Source organism: Moschus berezovskii, chromosome 19 (genome assembly GCF_049115385.1).
Source record: "Moschus berezovskii isolate FMDL1 chromosome 19, NW_MosBer_1.0, whole genome shotgun sequence".
NCBI classification, from domain to species: domain Eukaryota; kingdom Metazoa; phylum Chordata; class Mammalia; order Artiodactyla; family Moschidae; genus Moschus; species Moschus berezovskii.
In genome coordinates this window covers 49,872,571-49,892,846 of record NC_142478.1, presented here as the reverse complement: position 1 = coordinate 49,892,846, position 20,276 = coordinate 49,872,571, and the positions used below count along the sequence as shown (strand labels likewise).

Below are 20,276 nucleotides of genomic sequence, written 5' to 3'. Positions count from 1 at the left end.
GAGACCTCTGGGACAATGTTAAACGCTCCAACATTCGAATCATAGGAGTCCCAGAAGAAGAAGACAAAAAGAAAGACCATGAGAGAATACTTGAGGAGATAATAGTTGAAAACTTCCCTAAAATAGGGAAAGAAATAATCACCCAAGTCCAAGAAACCCAGAGAGTCCCCAATAGGATAAACCCAAGGCGAAATACTCCAAGACACATATTAATCAAATTAACAAAGATCAAACACAAAGAACAAATATTAAAAGCAGCAAGGGAAAAGCAGCAAATAACACATAAGGGGATTCCCATAAGGATAACAGCTGATCTTTCAACAGAAACTCTTCAGGCCAGAAGGGAGTGGCAAGACATACTTAAAGTGATGAAAGAAAATACCCTACAGCCCAGATTACTATACCCAGCAAGGATCTCATTCAAATATGAAGGAGAAATCAAAAGCTTTACAGACAAGCAAAAGCTGAGGGAATTCAGCATCACCAAACCAGATCTCCAACAAATGCTAAAGGATCTTCTATAGACAGGAAACACAGAAAGAGTGTATAAACTTGAACCCAAAGCAATAAAGAAAATGGCTACGGGATCGTACTTATCAATAATTACCATAAACATAAATGGGTTGAATGCCCCAACCAAAAGACAAAGGCTGGCTGAATGGATACAAAAACAAAACCCCCATATATGTTGTCTACAAGAGACCACCTCAAAACGAGGGACGCATACAGACTGAAAGTGAAGGGCTGGAAAAAGATATTCCATGCAAATAGAGACCAAAAGAAAGCAGGAGTAGCAATACTCATATCAGATAAAATAGACTTTAAAACAAAGGCTGTGAAAAGAGACAAAGAAGGAAACTACATAATGATCAAAGGATCAATCCAAGAAGAAGATATAACAATTATAAATATTTATGCACCCAACATAGGAGCACCGCAATATGTAAGATAATTACTAACAAGTATGAAAGGGGAAATTAACAATAACACAATAATAGTGGGAGATTTTAACACCCCACTTACATCTATGGATAGATCAACTAAACAGAAAATTAACAAGGAAACACAATCTTTAAATGATACAATAGACCAGTTAGACCTAATAGATATCTATAGGACATTTCACCCCAAAACAATGAATTTCACCTTCTTCTCAAGCGCACACGGAACCTTTTCCAGGATAGATCACATCCTGGGTCATAAATCTAGCTTAGGTAAATTCAAAAAAATTGAAATCATTCCAAGCATCTTTTCTGACCACAATGCAATAAGATTAGATCTCAATTATAGGAGAATAACTATTAAAAATGCCAACATATGGAGACTGAACAACACGCTGCTGAATAATGAACAAATTATAGAAGAAATCAAAAGAGACATCAAAATATGCATAGAAATGAATGAAAATGAAAACACAACAACCCAAAACCTCTGAGACACTGTAAAAGCAATGCTAAGGGGGAAGTTCATAGCAATACAGGCACACCTCAAGAAACAAGAAAAAAGTCAACTAAATAACCTAACTCTACATCTAAAGCAACTAGAAAAGGAAGAAATGAAGAACCCCAGGGTCAGTAGAAGGAAAGAAATCGTAAAAATTAGGGCAGAGATAAATGCAAAAGAAACAAAAGAGACCATAGCAAAAATCAACAAAGCCAAAAGCTGGTTCTTTGAGAAGGTGAATAAAATTGACAAACCACTAGCCAGACTCATCAAGAAACAAAGGGAGAAGAACCAAATCAATACAATTAGAAATGAAAATGGAGAGATCACAACTGACAACACAGAAATACAAAGGATTATTAGAGAATACTATCAGCAATTATATAGCAATAAAATGAATAACCTGGAAGAAATGGACAAATTCCTAGAAAAGTACAACTTTCCAAAACTGAACCAGGAAGAAATATAAAATCTGAACAAACCCATCACAAGCACGGAAATTGAAACTGTAATCAAAAATCTCCCAGCAAACAAAAGCCCAGGTCCAGACGGCTTCACAGCTGAATTCTACCAAAAATTTAGAGAAGAGCTAACACCTATTCTACTCAAACTCTTCCAGAAAATTGCTGAGGAAGGGAAACTCCCAAACTCATTCTATGAGGCCACCATCACCCTAATCCCAAAACCTGGTAAAGACCCCACAAAAAAAGAAAACTACAGGCCAATATCACTGATGAACATAGATGCAAAAATCCTTCACAAAATTCTAGCAATCAGAATCCAACAACACATTAAGAAGATCATACATCATGACCAAGTGGGCTTTATCCCAGGAGTGCAAGGATTCTTCAATATCCGCAAATCAATCAACGTAATACACCACATTAACAAACTGAAAAATAAAAATCATATGATTATCTCAATAGATGCAGAGAAAGTCTTCGACAAAATTCAATATCCATTTATGATAAAAACCCTCCAGAAAGTGGGAATAGAAGGGACATATCTGAACATAATAAAAGCTATATATGACAAACCCACAGCAAACATTATCCTCAATGGTGAAAAACTGAAAGCATTTCCCCTAAAATCAGGAACAAGACAAGAGTGCCCACTCTCACCACTACTATTCAACATAGTTCTGGAAGTTTTGGCCACAGCAATCAGAGCAGAAAAAGACATAAAAGGAATACAAATTGGAAAAGAAGAAGTAAAGCTTTCACTGTTCGCTGATGACATGATCCTCTACACAGAAAACCCTAGAGACTCTACCAGAAAACTACTAGAGCTAATCAATGATTACAGTAACGTTGCAGGATATAAAATCAACACACAGAAATCCCTTGCATTCCTATACACTAATAATGAGAAAATAGAAAGAGAAATTAAGGAAACTATTCCATTCACTGTTGCAACGAAAAGAATTAAATACTTAGGAATATATCTACCTAAGGAAACAAAAGACTTGTACATAGAAAACTATAAAACACTAGTGAAAGTAATCAAAGAGGACACTAATAGATGGAGAAATATACCGTGTTCGTGGAAAGGAAGAATATTGTAAAAATGAGTATACTACCCAAAGTAATTTATACATTCAATGAAATCCCTATCAAGCTAGCAACAATATTTTTCACAGAGCTAGAACAAATAATCTCACAATTTGTATGGAAATACAAAATACCTCGAATAGCCAAAGCAATCTTGAGGAAGAAAAATGGAACTGGGGGAATTAACCTGCCGGACTTCAGGCTCTACTACAAAGCCACAATCATCAAGACAGTATGGTACTGGCATAAAGACAGAAATATAGATCAATGGAACAAAATAGAAAGCCCAGAGATAAATCCACGCACCTATGGACACCTTATCTTTGACAAAGGAGGCAAGAATGTACAATGGAGAAAAGACAGTCTCTTTAACAAGTGGTGCTGGGAAAACTGGTCAGCCACTTGTAAAAGAATGAAACTAGAACACTTCCTAACACCATACACCAAAATAAACTCACAATGGATTAGAGAGCTAAATGTAAGACCAAAAACTATAAAACTCCTAGAGGAGAACGTAGGCAAAACACTCTCCGACATAAATCACAGCAGGATCCTCCAAGACCCACCTCCCAGAATATTGGAAATAAAAGCAAAAATAAACAAATGGGACCTAATTAAAATCAAAAGCTTCTGCACAGCAAAGGAAACTATAAGTAAGGTGAAAAGACAGCCTTCAGAATGGGAGAAAATAATAGCAAATGAAGCAACTGATAAAGGATTAATCTCCAAAATATATAAGTAGCTCCTGCAGCTCAATTCCATAAAAATAAATGACCCAATCAAAAAATGGGCCAAAGAACTAAACAGACATTTCTCCAAAGAAGACATAAAGATGGCTAACAAACACATGAAAAAATGCTCAACATCCCTTATAATCAGAGAAATGCAAATCAAAATCACAATGAGATACCATTTCACACCAGTCAGAATGGCTGCTATCCAAAAGTCTACATGCAATAAATGCTGGAGAGGGTGTGGAGAGAAGGGAACCCTCTTACACTGTTGGTGGGAATGCAAACTAGTACAGCCACTATGGAAAACAGTGTGGAGATTCCTCAAAAAATTGGAAATAGAACTGCCATATGATCCAGCAATCGCACTCCTGGGCATACACACCAAGGAAACCAGAATTGAAAGAGACACATGTACTCCAATGTTCATCGCAGCACTGTTTATAATAGCCAGGACATGGAAGCAACCTAGATGTCCATCTGCAGACGAATGGATAAGAAAGCTTTGGTACATATACACAATGGAGTATTACTCAGCCATTAAAAAGAATGCATTTGAATCAGTTCTAATGAGGTGGATGAAACTGGAGCCTATTATACAGAGTGAAGTAAGACAGAAAGAAACGCACCAATACAGTATACTAACACATATATATGGAATTTAGAAAGATGGAAATATAACCCTGTATACGAGACAGCAAAGGAGACACAGTTGTATCGAACAGTCTTTGGGACTTTGTGGGAGAGGGTGAGGGTGGGATGATTTGAGAGAATGACATTGAAACATGTATGTTGTCATATGTGAAACGAATCAGCAGTTCAGGGTCAATGCATGTTACAGAATACTCGGGGCTGGTGTGCGGGGATGACCCAGAGGGAGGATAAAGGGAGGAGGGAGGTGAGAGGGGGGTTCAGGAGGGGGAACTCATGTACACCTGGGGCGAATTCATGTCAATGTAGGGCAAAACCAACCAATATAATATTGTAAAATTAAAAAAAAAAAGTTACTGAATTGTTACTGGACTTAACTAGTCACATGGTCACCATCTGTCCCACTTTCCAGCCTGACAAATAATTCCATTCTATTTTACAATATTTAGTTTTAACTGTTTTGGTTTTGTCCAGTGAGGAAATGAACTTCTATTGAGGGCATGGAGCTCACTGCCTCTGCTATCAATGCAGACATTGGACCAGTTATACGAACATGTTCTGCAGTTTGTCAGACATGTAAATTAGTGGGTCCCACCTATGAACAGAGAATGAGATGGCTGGATGGCATCACCGACTTGATGGACATGAGTTTGAGTGTACTCCGGGGGTTGGTGATGGACAGGGAGGCCTGGCATGCTGTGATTCATGGGGTCGCAAAGAGTCGGACACGACTGAGCGACTGAACTGAACTGAACTGAACCTATGAACCTGCAGATCCATAAGCTCTCGTGGTGGAAGCAGTGTGATCTGTGGTTTAACCAGCCCTCCAGGTGACCCTGATGCAGGACAAGTTTGAGAACCACTCTCCTCCACGGGAACGTGCATGCACTCAGCACCCAAGTTGTTGATATGGAAAGTTATATGTGTAGGTACACAGCCAGCCACTTGGTGTTCCAGCTTGAGAATGCAGTTTTATCTCTTTGGAGGCAAAATTCAAATCTCATTTGTTTATTTGATAAATGAAATAACTTATTTTAAGAGACCAACCCAAGAGTAAATTTCTTTCTTTTTTTTTTTTTAACAGCAGGGAGCTCAAAACACACCTGGTCACAATTTCAGTTTCTCAATGGCATGTTGAGTGCACAGCCCGGCTCCACGAGCAGGAACAAATCAAGGCCACTGCAATCTTTGCCAACTGCTCACCACAGGTGTTCCAGGTACAGCTCAGGCAAGGTGTGGGCGGGGTCTGGGCGGGGCTTGTCTGGCCCAGTTTCGCTCCGTACCCTTCGGAAACTGCCATTCCCAGGCAGCCAATCAGCACCTAGCACGGGCCGCGGCGCGCCATTCCGTTAGCTTGGTGCCACGTGCAGAGCCGTTTACTCCTTGAAGTCAGTGTCCATCCGCCCTGAGAAAAGAGGACCCTTCCCATTTCCCCTGGCCCCCAGACCCTTCAGTCGCCCAGAGTGGACAGCGAGGTAAGGGCGAACCCAGCGGCTCTGCGGGGTCGAGAGGCACAGGGGTCCGTTTGGGCCGGCATCGCGGCTCAAAGTCCCGGCGCGGAGGAATCTGGTGTGAGAAAACCGTTGGCTGCGCCGCGGTGACTGTTGGTGTGGCCCGGGCGTCCGCTAGCTGGGCGAGGTTGCGAGTGTGCGGTCGTTACGCTCGGGCTCCAGCCTGCGCGCCTGGTGAGGCTGCGGCCCTGCGGCGGGGCCTCCGCCGCGGTCCTTCAGCCTGCGCTGAGCCTGTATTGAGGTGTCCTCTGCCGCCAGTGGGCGCGGGTGAGGCGGGGAAGCGGGCGGGATCGGGAGAAGGCCTGGGGACCTCGGCGGGCAGCCTTGGGGCGCGGGAGGACCGGCTGCATGTCTGGGGGGGGACACTAGTGTCTTTGACCCTGCGGTGGATGCCCACTTGACCTGGATGTCCTCTGTAGCTGGTGTGGTGCCTTTGAGCACCAGCTCGGTTTCTCACCTCCAGGTGATGGGAGTGGCTTGTGCTCCAGCCTGGGAGATGTTGAAGTAGGGAGGACACAGCTGAGCGCAGCTCGTATGCAGTGGACCCGGGTATGGGGTCGACCCGTGGGGTCTGGCTTTGACGCTGTGGGTAGCGCGCTCCAGGACCCTGGGGCTCCGCGATCATCAGAACCACCAGTAGTGAACATGGTTTCTCTCTGGGGACTGGGAGTGGCACCCCCATTCCAATTTGCATTTCAATCGGGTGCTAGGTGTTACCAGTCCAGGAGCAAGCTTTAACTACTGCAGTAAGTTTTTTAAAAAAATTCCTTATTGGGGTGGCAGTTCAGCTTATTACTAGGTTTTTACAAAATATGCACACAGACACTGCTAGGTTGCCAAGCTTTGGGCTTAGGTGCAAAGTTCTAGACTGATTAGCAGCCGTGTCTCGAGGAGCTCTTGAAATGTGTGTGTGAGAGGGAGGAGGAACTGCTTACCCATGAGATGTGGTAGTTGCTGTAATACACATGCAAACAACTTGGTACAGGAAGGTGGAAGAGATGGCCTTTGGGCTGATCCTTAAAGGATAGGCTGAATTCTTCCATTTCAGAGAGGAAAGTAAGGTGCTTTAGCAAAGGATGTGTGTGCCCTGGGACACACAAGGAATTTATCATAGCTGGTGCATGGAGCAAAGTAGTGTTTGCTGGAGTCTAAAGCAGAGATCTCCAGATTTGATTCAGTTGCTTGGGCATACGTGCCTGTGTGCTCCATGCTTGAGTTATGTATGTATGCGTGCATGCTTAGCTGCTCAATCATGTCAGACTCTGCGACCCCATGGACTGTAGCCCTCCAGGTTCTTCTGCCAGGATTATCCCGGCTAGAATACTGAAGTGGGTTGCCATTTCCTCCTCCAGGGGATTTTCCTGACCCAGGGATCAAAGCCACGTCTCCTGGGGCTCCTGCATTGGCAGGCGAATTCTTCACCACTGAGCCACCTAGGAAGGCCCAAGTTATGTATGTATAGCAATTGTCATAATATACATATTGTAAATTCAGAATACTTTATAATGGCATTAAAAATTAATTCTAATATGCTGGTTTCTCAGCAGATTATATTGTGTAACCTGCTTTGGAAATTGCTGATTAGATCATTAAAGTTTTTACAGGTATGTGAGCTAATGTATTTTTAGTCCTTTAGTGTTTGATAAAGAGGTCTTTAACAGTGTAGTGTCATTAGATTTGTCTTTCTAGGAAGATTGCCATGGAACAAAAATGTTTAGAAGCTGAGAAAACTCAGAAAAGGCTTATCCTGACTTAAAGCAGAATGATTTAATTGTAAATAGTGTCATAATCTGCCCCTCTTTAGAACCTTAGGTAGTCTCTCTGTGAATTGAATGTCAAATCCAAGCTCATTACCCTTCAGTCACAATGGGTGTCTTTTAGTCCTGCAAATGAGCCAAGCTCTCAACACATAGTCACGAGCTGTTCACTCTTGTCTGAAGTGGTCCCACCTAACCTTCCAATTCCTAGTCCTCCTGCATCTCAGTTTAAGTGTTAGCTTTGTCGCAGACAGACCTCTTCAGTATGTAAATTAGTCCTGCTTTCCTGTTTGTAAGAACATTCTTCTTTGTTCTTCGTTAAACTTAAATATTTGTAGTAATGATTTTTTCTGCCGTTTCCACAAGGGCTCACGTGTGTTGAATGCTCATGGTGTGCCAGGCCCTTTCTGCCCTACGTGTGTTCTCATTGAGCTGTTCTCAGTTGACCTGTGTGGTGTAGGTTGTTATTGATTATTTTACAAATAAAGACGCGAGTCACAGGTTATGTGATTTGCTTCACAGGTTATATGAAGAAGAGCCAGTCTGGCTCTGATAATAACCTGATGATACTGCTTTGTACCCTATAGTTGGGGGTGACTTGGTGGAGAACCTTTTATACATGGTAATATATTTGATGCCTGACAGATCCAGGCTTACATTAGGTACTCATTTACAGGGTGCTGTTGAAAAAATGTGGGGAATTGTTGATCATGCGTGGTAGGAGCAGTAAAGGAGTAGTTTGGAGATGAACAACTGTTTCCTTAGAGACAGAGTGGATGCCACTCATCAAGAATGAAATTACGGGACATAAATGATGTGGTAAAAAAAAAAAAAGTTTAAGCTACATGCAATTGTGGAATAATCCAGGAAGATACAGTAGTATATGTATAAGAATTACTTAAAGGGCCTGGCATAAAGCTTACCATAAGAGCCCTTTTTCATAGATTACATATCTAGATGTGAAAGAAGTATTCACCAATATCTTAAGATTTTTTATAATTAATTCAATTGAAAGATGACATACTACATGAAAATAAGTCTTCTACTTCAGTGCTGTCACCTAGCACAGGAGCACTTAAGTTTTGCTGAAGGTGGGGGTATTGCCTTAAGAGGCAATATTGGATATTGCCTTAAGAGGATAGGAAAGTATGTGATTACCCAGGAGCTTATCTTAGAATCTTAACCAAATCAGTTTCAAGATAGCATTGTAGAAACACTCAAATATAATTGCAAACATTGAGTATTGTCCTCATGATTATTTCTTCTTAAGAGAAAGGAAAATGACTGGGAGAGCCAGAGCAAGAGCACGAGGAAGGGCTCGTGGTCAGGAGATGGTGCAGCATGTGGGCGCCTCTGCGGTGAGTGTGCCACTCTTTTCTAACTGCAGGGAGAGTAGAGTCCTTGAGAAACATCCTAGCTGAGCGTTCATCAGCTTAGGCTGTCAAATTAAATTTAAAAACTGTGTCCTGTGAAGGAGGTAGGAACTGAACAAGGAAAATCGTGTTCTATGTCCTGAGGGTATTGGAAGCTGGTTCTTGACTTCACTTGGTAACCCTTCTTGAAGAAATTTCTTCATAAGAATAAGATATTTGATTACTAATTTAGATCAGTTTTGGTTGAATGCCTTAGATTTGTTTGACTAGTTATTTCCTCTGATGTCTGTGACCTCTTGACACAAATAGAATGCTGTTCTTTATTTGCATATAACTGCAGAGTCAGCAGCCTGGTTACATTCAGCCTCGACCTCAGCAGCCTCCAGCAGAGGGGGAATTAGTTGGCCGTGGACGACAGAGAGGAACAATAGGAGTAACAGCAAAGTCACAAGGTGAAAGGAGAGGGAAAGGGCTTTGTGTGTGTGTGTGTGTGTGTGAGCTTGTAGCAATAGATGTGGAGCAGTTACCAAAACTCTTGTTTAAAGAAAAAGGAGTCCCAGCCTCTCCCTCAGGCTGTGCAGCCTGCCATTGATGGCAGTGCCTCAGGATTTCTTTTCTTGGGAACAAAAAAGAGCAAGCACTAGAGCCCCACACTAGCTTTTACAAAGCAGGTAAATTCTAAACTGATTATAAATGTGCTTATTATGCATTAATCAATTTAGAACATTCTCTTGGCTTCTTTAGTGGTTTTATCAAAGCTGTACAAGCCACTCCAGTACTATTGCCTAGAAAATCCCATGGACGGAGGAGCCTGGTAGGCTGCAGTCCGTGGGGTCGCTAAGGGTTGGACTCGACTGGGCGACTTCACTTTCACTTTTCATTTTCACACATTGGAGAAGGAAATGGCAACCCACTCCAGTGTTCTTGCCTGGAGAAGCCCAGGAACGGGGGAGCCTGGTGGGCTTCCGTCGATGGGGTCACACAGAGTCGGACACGACTGAAGTGACTTAGCAGCAGCAGCAGCAGCAGCAGCAGCAGCAGTACCAACTTTAGTGTTTGTACCTTTGACTTATATATTTTCACATGTGTGGTATTGGTTCACTCTGTTTCTCAGATGGAGAAACTGAGGTCAAAGTTGTGGCAGCCAGTAGAGTCAGAACACCGGTTCTGATTACAAAAATTGTGCTTTTTCCCTGCATTGTTGCAAAAGCTAATTTTTTGGATGCTTGGTATAAAATTCTAATACAGTTACTAAGTTTGGTTTTAGAATTGGAAAAAAACAGACTAATATGTATACGTAGAAAATTAATGTAGTAACAATGACTTTTAAAACCCTGGGATTGGCATGGGAACTGGGCAATAAAAGTGTTGATGCAAATGGAAAACTTGAGAACAAAGCTGGTTCGTTGCTTTATGCCTTGCACCACAATATGACCAAATATTTAGTCATCACAGATGAAACCCATGAAATTTAGAAAACATGGATAAATCTAAGTTGAACTTGAAGTGGTATGAATTGAACTGTGACAGATACTGTCAGTGTCAAGAGACAACTTGGAAACTTACTGAAATTAGAGAACAGCTCATCTTTCTGATACACAGAGCTGCTGCTACTGCTAAGTCACTTCAGTCGTGTCCGACTCTGTGTGACCCCATAGACGGAAGCCCACCAGGCTCCCCCGCCCCTGGGATTCTCCAGGGAAGAACACTGGAGTGGGTTGCCATTTCCTTCTCCAGATGCACAGAGCAGTCTTACGAATTTGTGGTGGGAAAGCGGACAAAGGAAAGGGCAAATCATTGAAAAGTGCAAAGGGCAGTGAAAATGCTAAGCCTTACTATTAAGTTTAAACTGGAGCATTTTTTAAATCTGGTTATTCTCCATTTTATTTTTTGCCAGTTTTGGCAATTTTAAAACTGGAACTTGTGTTCCATATAGGATTGTACTAACTTTTGGATGGCGTTTGTAATGTGTAGCAGCATAGCAGTTATGTTCGTGGTCATTTACCCAGACACTGAATAAGTACATGATTGTGTAAGACTGTTAACTACATTCAAGACCCCAAAACTGGAAAAACCTATTCGGTAAGGATAAAACCTGCTGTACTTTAATAACAATGGAGTACCACTTAGCCATTTTCAAGAATGTAAAAACTTGACTGAAATGAAAACAAGTTGTAAAACAGCTTTGTATTTTTAGTAAATATGTGTTATTGTTGGTCAGTTGCTAAGTTGTGTCTGACTCTTTTTGATTCCATGGACTATAGCCCTCAGGCTCTTCTGTCGACAGGATTTTTCAGGCGAGAATACTGGAGTGGGTTGATGTTCTGGGGATTGAACCCGCTTTTCCTGTGTTTCCTGCATTGCAGGCAGATTCTTCATCACTGAGCCATTGGGGAAGCCCCAGTGGGCTACATGATGTTTTAAGTTTTAAGGTCCTTGATTACAGTTCATTTGTGGGAATCTCCGACTCAATGGTCATGGGTTTGAGTGGACTCCGGGAGTTGGTGATGGACAGGGAGGCCTGGCGTGCTGCGGTTCAGGGGGTCACAAAGAGTCAGACATGACTGAGCGACTGAACTGAACTGATCGAATCACTTTCCCTGGATGTCTCAATCTTTTTTTAAAAAATTACCCATTTAATCCAAAAAGTGAACAGGGAGATATAATCTGTTTTGTTAGAATAAATGTCACATTAAATTATAAATGTTTCTGATAATAGAAACATAAGGTTGCATGAGTTTCAAATATATAAGCCAAGTAAGAATTCTGTATCCAGCAGTATAGCAGGATATATGTCCTCCAATCAAATACCTTTTATGTGCTATATTTTTAAAATAACCTTTTTAAATTATCTGATCTGGCAAGATAGTTGGAAAATCTTCAGAGGACAAAAATGACAAGACTAAATCCAGGGTGGGAATCAAGTGCTGAAACCAGTGACTCCAAAAAACACCTCCAGGTCACTTGCTTTTATTATATTTTCCCTAAACATTCTCTGTATTGATCTTAACTAATACATTTTTTTAAAACAATGACTCATGAATTTAAATTTAATTCTATGAAACTCAGTTCCCTACCTATATAAAGGTATATACTTTTAAAGATAAGGGCCATTGTGAGGACTCATTGTGATACTCAGGGTAATGCAAAGCCCTGTTTTACCATCTTTCCCTGCTCTTGTAAGTGTTACATCTGAGAAGTGCTTCTCACAGTAAGCGTTCAAGTATCCACTGTGTTTTAGAAATTAAAATGACAGCCTTAACAGATTTATCACTAATGAGACATTAAGACCTTGAGTTTTCACTCTGTAAAGTGGGATATGGTGACATGGGAGGACTCTTAAATAGAACAATAGCATGTCCTGATTTGTGTTTTTAATAAATCATTCTGGCAGCTGCATGGAAGGGGATCAAAGTTTCCAGTTGTATCCCTTTTAAAAAAATGTATTCATTTAATTAGAGGCTAATTACAATATTGTGGTGGTTTTTACCATCCACTGACATGAATCAGCCACGGGTGTACGTGTGTCCCCCCGTCCAAAACCCCTTCCCACCTCATTTCACACCCCCTCCCTCTGGGTTGTCATGGTGCCCTGCATCGAACTTGGAGTGGTCATCTTTTTCACGTATGGTAATATACATGTTTCAAGGCTTTTCTCTCAGATTGTCTCACCCTCACAGAGTCCAAAAGTCTGTTCTTTACATTTGTCTCTTTTGCTGTCTCGCATATAAGGTTGTTGTTACCATCTTTCTAAATTCCATATATATGTGTTAATATACTGTATTGGTGCTTTTCTTTCTGATTTACTTCACTGTGTAATTGGCTCCAGTTTCATCCACCTCATTAGAACTTACTCAGATATATTCTTTTTAATGGCTGAGTAATACTCCACTGTGTATATGCACCACAGGTTTCTTAGCCATTCGTCTGCTGATGGACATCTAGGTTGCTTCCATGTCCCAGCTATTGTAAACAGACCTGCAGAGAACATTGGGATACACATGTCTCTTAGTTCTGGTTTCCTCGTGTGTATGCCCAGCAGTGGGATTTGCTGGGTCGTATGGCAGTCCTTTTTCCAATATTTTGAGGAATCTCCACGCTGTTCTCCATAGTGGCTGTACTAGTTTGCATTCCCACCAACAGTGTAGGAGGGTTCCCTTTTCACCACACTCTCTCCAGCATTTATTGTTTGTGACTTTTTGAAGGTAGCCATTCTGACTGGCTTGTGATGATACCTCACTGTGATTTTGATTTGCATTTCTCTGATAATGAGTGATGTTGAGCATCTTTTCATGTGTTTTTAGCCATCTGTCTTCTTTGGAGAAATGTCTGTTTAGTTCTTTGGCCCATTTTATGATTGGGTCATTTATTTTTCTGGTATTGAGCTGCATGAAGTGCTTGTATATTTTGGAGATTCTTTGTCAGTTGTTTCGTTTCCTATTATTTTCTTCCATTCTGAAGGCTCCCTTTTCACCTTGCTTACGGTTTCCTTCATTGTGAAAAAGCTTTTAATTAGTTCCCATTTGTTTATTTTTGCTTTTATTTCCGTTACTCTGGAAGGTGGGTCATAGAGGATCTTTCTGTGATTTATGTCAGAGAGTGTTCTGCCTCTGTTTTTATCTAGTTTTATAGTTTCTGGTCTTAGATCTTTAATCCATTTTATTTTTGTCTGTGGTGTTAGAAAGTGTTCCAGTTTCATTCTTTTACAGGTGGTTGACCAGTTTTCCCAGCACCAGTTATTAAAGAGATTGTCTTTTCCATTGTATATTTTTGCCTCCTTTGTCAAAGTTAAGGTGTCCATAGATGTGTGAATTCATCTCTGGACTTTCTGTTTTGTTCCGTTAATCTGTATTTCTCTTTTTGTGCCAGTGCCATATTATCTTGATGGCTGTAGCTTTGTAGTGTAGTCCAAAGTCAGGCAGGTTGATTGCTCCAGTTCCATTCTTCTTTCTCCAGTTGTATCCCCTTTTAAAACATCTTTTAGATTGATAGATCAAATTTTGACTAAAGTATTAATAGTAGCAGTACTATATGTGGAGAGGGGATAAGACTTCATTATTGTTTATTTTCAGAAACTTGGGGTTAGGTTTTCATACCCATAACTAATATTTTTTCAAGAGAAACTCAAATTTTTCAGGGAAGACTTCAAATTAAGCATTTATGACCAGTTGTTGCTATGAGATTAGATTCAGTATACCTGACCTTTGTTAGTGTAGACACCTTAATCTGAAAGTCTTTAGTATAAAAAGTTCACCAGGTATTTATTCAGTGGCTGAGTTACGTCTGACTCTTTTGCAACCCCAGGAACTGTAGCCTGCCACGTTCCTCTGTCCGTATAATTTCCCAGGCAAGAATACAGGAGTGGGTTGCCAGTTCCTTCTCCAGGGGATCTTTCTGATCTGTCTCCTGCATTGGCAGGCGAATTCTTTACCACTGAACCACCAGGAAAGATTTTAAAATGTAGAGACACAGAGAGAACAAACAAATAGACACTCTTGAAAAAATATTAGTATGGGGGATGGAGCTGGGGGGTGGGATAAACTTTGAGATTGACATATGCACACTACTATGTATAAAAAAGATAATGAGAAATGAGAACCTACTGTATAGCACTAGCACTGGGAACTCAGTGCTCTGTGGTGTATATATATAGCTGATTCACTTTTCTGTACAGCAGAAACTAACACAACATTGTAAAGCAACTAAATTCCAATAAAAAAAAAAAACTAAGATAAAAAAGACTTAAAAATAGAGCCCCTGAATATCTTGATGCACAAGAACCAGCATATTTAGCAGTACTTTTAAAGTGCTTTATAAATGAAGTTCTTACTTAAAACTTACCACATTCCAGTAAAAATTTGTTATAATCAATTTTTCAGGTATAGAAATTGAAGCTCATATTAAAATAACTTGTTTACAAGATATATCAGGAACTGATATATTTTGTTTAAGCTACGTTACTTCTCTTTGAGAATCTGGCAATTCTAAGCTAATTTTAGCATTTGTGATTAGAAGAGAACTGATCTCCCTTATCTTTTTGTTCTCCCAAGTCCATGACTTCTGTCACTAAGACTTATGTTTTGCTCAGAATGTCTGCTTGGGCTCCCTCTTGCCATCACATCCAGATTCCAGGCAAGACTGGCAGCTAGGGGCATGGAGAATATAAAAGCCAGCTCTTAGTGCTCTCAAGGTGCTTTCCCAGAAGTTTCATCCAGTAATTGCTGCAGAAGTCTCTTAGGCCATCCTTACGCAAGGAAGGGAGGAATTTTAGTCTGTTCGGGGTGTGTGTGCACTCAGTCACTCAGTTGTGTCCAGCTCTTTGTGACCACATGTACTGTAGCCTACCAGGCTCCTCTGTCCACAGAACTGCCCAGACAAGAATACTGGAGAGGCTGCCATTTCCTACTTGAGAGGATCTTTGCAACTTAGGGCTCAAACCCTTGCCTCCTGCATTGGCAGGCAAATTCTTTACCACTGTGCCACCTGGGAATCCCCTATTAGGTGTGTTACTTCCTATATAAACTTTTAAAATAAGAATATTGTTTATTGTGTAGTGGGGTAGTCTCTGCTACACAAGGAAACATGCATGTTAACTGAAAGCTAGAATTTAACACTTGTCTATATAGCTTGTATTAGTTCTTTGGTCCACATCATACTAGTTATATGAAGTGTTCAGTCGCTCAGTCGTGTGTGACTCTTTTGCGACCCCATGAACCACAGCACACCAGGCCTCCCTGTCCATCACCAACTCCCAGAGTCCACCCAAACCCATGTCCACTGAGTCAGTGATGCCATCCAACCTCCTCATCCTCTGTCGTCCCCTTCTCCTGCCCTCAATCTTTCCCAGCATCAGGGTCTTTTCAAGTGAGTCATCTCTTCGCATCAGATGGCCAAAATATTGGAGTTTGAGCTTCAACATCAGACCTTTCAATGAACACCCAGGACTGATCTCCTTTATTAAGATGGACTGGATGGATCTCCTTGCAGTCCAAGGGACTCTCAAGAGTCTTTTCCAACACCACTGTTCAAAACATCAATTTTTTGGTACTCACCTTTCTTTATAGTTCAACTCTCATATCCATACTTGACCACTGGAAAATTTTATACAAATTAAAAGACTTAATAATTGGGATATTTTATCCCCAGTTTTTGCAAGTAACCATGTACTGATAGTTAACCTACCCCAGTATATGTGTATCATGGTCACAGGACATGCACAGGCTCATCCCATCCATTCTGCTGGTTTTTAAGGGAATTGGTGAGGAAATTACATTTTAAACTTCAACATTTTCTAATTCAGGTAGCACATTTAAATTTTATAAACTGCCAATTCTTACAGCTATAATTATATCATAAAAGTTGTGAAAAATACTGATATTAAGGCCCTTAGGTGGTATTATACCTACCGACAGAAAAGTAATTACCCAATCAGCAAATGTATTTTCCTAAGTTCTTGAATCAGTCCAGTCATCTTGATCTTGAAAAGGTATATATGTCCTGTGAGGGAGCTGAGTTTGCCTAGGGTGGTGACAAGAAGGGCTTCATGGAAGAGGTTCTAGCTGAGAAGTTACTTTTTTCTTTGGTTGGCAGATACCTAAAACATCCTGACAGGATTGTTACACACTACCTTTAGCAGCACAGGAGCCTTTGGGTTTCATGCCACAGTGTACTTTGGGAATTGCATTTGTCATGTTGCATATTACTTAGATGTATTTTTTCTTTGTTATTCTTTTTTTTTAAAAGAACTCCAGATATCTGCTGGATTCCAGGAGTTATCCTTAGCAGAGAGAGGAGGTCGTCGTAGAGACTTTCATGATCTTGGTGTGAATACAAGACAGAACCTAGATCACGTGAAAGAATCAAAAACAGGTAGGCTTAATCATTAAGAATAAGTTTCATGAGATTTCTTTTCAGGTGCACAGGGCAGTAAATTGAAGCACTTTCACTTAGGTATTTATTTATGTATGATGAATTGCTCAGGTGAAAGAGCATGTTTGTTCAGAGACTTTGCATGGATACTTTTTCCATTTTCCTCTCCTTTCTGGTTTTGAAATAGGTCATAGATGTTTTCAGCTGCACTGAAATGTCTTGATACATATCGCATAGATCACTTTTCTTTTTTAATGCTTTTTGCTATAAAGATTTTATTGGTTCAGTTGTAAATTATTTTAGGGATAATTGTTTTCTAAATGGATGCTTCTAGTAATTTATGTAAATAGAATAGTAGTCCCCAAAGTCAGATGTCTGAGAACTTGTGTTGTCTGTTGCTCTCAGCCCTTTGCTTACAGAACTGCATCTGCCTTGGCATGACAGTGAAGATTCAAGGAAGCATAAACTTGATATATCATTAATTGAATGTGATTTACTTTTACAGGTTCTTCCGGTATTATCGTAAGGCTAAGCACTAACCATTTCCGATTGACATCCCGTCCCCAGTGGGCCTTATATCAGTATCACATTGACTATAATCCGTTGATGGAAGCCAGAAGACTCCGCTCAGCTCTTCTTTTTCAACATGAGGATTTAATTGGAAGGTGTCATGCTTTTGATGGAACGATATTATTTTTACCTAAAAGACTACAGCACAAGGTTATTTCAGTTGTTGGAATGGGGAGAGGGAAATGGGGATTTCCACCTCAAAGCCAAACCGCAACATTCTAGGGTAGCTCTAGAGAAACCCCAGTGGCGCCTGTCTGTCAGGATTTATAATGCTCCCAAGGGTGTTTTGGCATAATTGTATCATTCTCAGATATACCTGAGTGACTTAATCATTACAATCAAGTAATAATAAAGCACTTAAAATCATTTTCTCATACCCATTCTTTCACTTCTCATAGTCTTTTTTTTTTTTTAACTTTTCTAAATTTTCATGAGCTTGATCTTGATGGCTCAGATTGTTGCCTTATGCAATAGGCTTATGTGATTGGGCTTATTTTAACAAAAGTTTGGTTTTCCACCACTCTGGCTTCAGGTTACTGAAGTTTTTAGTCAGACTCGAAATGGAGAGCATGTGAGGATAACAATCACCCTGACAAATGAACTCCCACCTACGTCACCAACTTGTTTGCAGTTCTATAATATTATTTTCAGGAGGTATGTTAGAGTTTTTCTTTTAACATTTTGATAAGAAATTTTAAACATAATCAAAAGTTGAAAAGCATGTACAATAAGTACTTGTATACTTGGTACCTAGATTTGACAGTGATTAGTTAAGATCATTGGGTTACTCTTGAATTTTAGTCATTTTTAGGTGTGATATACTGATATAAATCTCATTTATTTGCTTTAAGCAAGTGTCATGTCTTTCACTTCCTTATTTGTGTTGAGATTAGATCTTTTAAATCCTATCTGAGCTTATATTAAGAAAACACAGTCTCTCAGAGGTCTATCACTAACCTTATATTCCTTCTCGCCCACAGTGGGTACCAATTCAGAAAACAGGGCAGGATTTAGGTCTATCCAGATTTATTTCTTCCATCATAGGACATATACTGCATGCTCTATAATTTGCTTTCAGTGTGGATACTCTTTTTTTTCCAAATCCTATGAAGACTGCCCTCTATCCCCCTGCTGAGTGGGAAGCAATCTGGATGAGACTGAAATTGGTAGGAGAATAGTGAGACATAATACTGGGGTTTGCAATTTACCCTTTTAAGGTGGTCATAAGATATCTGCTACTGATTCATTTTTCATAGATATTTACTTGAATTAATGTAACTGGAAATTACTTTTTTGTAAATGATGGGTTGGCAAACTTTTTTTTTTTTTGCAAAGGGCCAGATAGTAAACATTTTAGATTTTGCAGGCCATATTAGCTATATCTCAACCATTCTGCTTTGCTGTTGAAGCAGAGAAGCAGTCACTGAGCATATATGATCATGGCTGTGTTCCAGTGATGGACACTTTACTGATGGACACTGAAACTTGAATTTCCTATAATTCATGTATCTTTATGCATTATTATAGTTTTGATTTTTTTTTTTTCTAGACCTTTAAAAGCTGTTTTAAAAAAACCAGCTCTTAGGCCATACAAAAACCAGCAGGTAGACTGGATCTGGCCTACCTACAAGCCATAGTTTGCCAGCCTCTGCTGTAAGCAATATGCCATTCTAACTGTAGTATGGGATACGTATCAGTAGTCATTATTCTGACTTTTCAAATTCTAGGCTTTTGAAGATCATGAATTTGCAACAAATTGGACGGAATTACTATAATCCAAGTGACCCAATTGATATTCCAAATCATAGGTTTGTATAAATTGGGAAGTTTCTATTTCTTAGATTTAATCACAGACTTTGAAAGTGTTGCTCTATTTTGAAATGATCAGATTTACTATGGCTGTTAATGGTACCCATCACATTAAATGAACATTTAACTTGGTTTGAACGATAAAGGAGACATCCCAGAATATGTGGTGCTTTAAAGATCATATGATATTTCCTTGTCACAGAGAAAAAGTGTAGAGTTTTCCAACACAAAGTTTATATTTGCTTTAAAGTTGCTCAGTCATGTCTGACTCTTTGCAGCCCCATAGACTGCAGCACACAAGGCTTCCTTGTCCATCACCAGCTCCTGGAGCTTGCTCAAACTCACGTCCATTGAGTTGGTGATGCCATCCAGCCATTTCATCCTCTGTCATCCCCTTCTCCTCCTGCCTTCAGTCTTTCCCAGCATCATGGTCTTTTCCAGTGAATCAGCTCTTCACATCAGGTGACCACAGTATTGGAGCTTCAGTTTCAGCATCAGTCCTTAAAATGAATATTCAGGACTGATTTCCTTTAGCGTTGACTGGTTTGATCTCCTTGCAGTCCAAGGGACTCTCAAAAGTCTTCTCCAACACCACAATTCAAAAGTATCAGTTCTTCAGCACTCAGCTTTCTTTATGGTCCATCTCTCACATCCGTACATGCTTACACATCCATTCATACACATATTTGCTCATAGGCAACAAAAACTCATCACCTAAAGATGATTGCTTCAAAAGTTACTGCAGTGTATCAGGACAGATACTTAAATGGTTTAGGTTTATTTATGATTGCAGATATTTTCAGTTAGACTTTTCAAGTTTTTAGATCAATCTAAAAATTTAGAAAGTTAGTGTATTAATTTAAAATGGAAATTATAATGTTATTATAAAATAACTTTCATTGTTGGAGATCTTAAAAAGATCAGTATTTATCTGGAAAAGATAAAAGATAAAAATAAGTAAATTTACTGAAAGACTTATCCTTTTGACCTAGCTAATAAAGGTAAAAAAACA

General features: G+C 40.0%; 1 protein-coding gene across 1 annotated transcript in view; it reads left to right on the top strand.

The window, feature by feature from the left end:
* Window positions 1-8,923: 8,923 nt before the first annotated feature.
* PIWIL1 (piwi like RNA-mediated gene silencing 1) overlaps window positions 8,924-20,276 on the top strand; it is a 33,003-nt gene continuing 21,650 nt past the window's right edge. Inside the window, exons 1-6 of the mRNA XM_055404731.2 lie at window positions 8,924-9,001; window positions 9,357-9,468; window positions 16,760-16,885; window positions 17,391-17,605; window positions 17,988-18,109; window positions 19,183-19,263. Of these exons, the coding sequence (XP_055260706.1) occupies window positions 8,924-9,001; window positions 9,357-9,468; window positions 16,760-16,885; window positions 17,391-17,605; window positions 17,988-18,109; window positions 19,183-19,263 (734 nt within the window). The remainder of the gene's footprint in view (window positions 9,002-9,356; window positions 9,469-16,759; window positions 16,886-17,390; window positions 17,606-17,987; window positions 18,110-19,182; window positions 19,264-20,276) is intronic.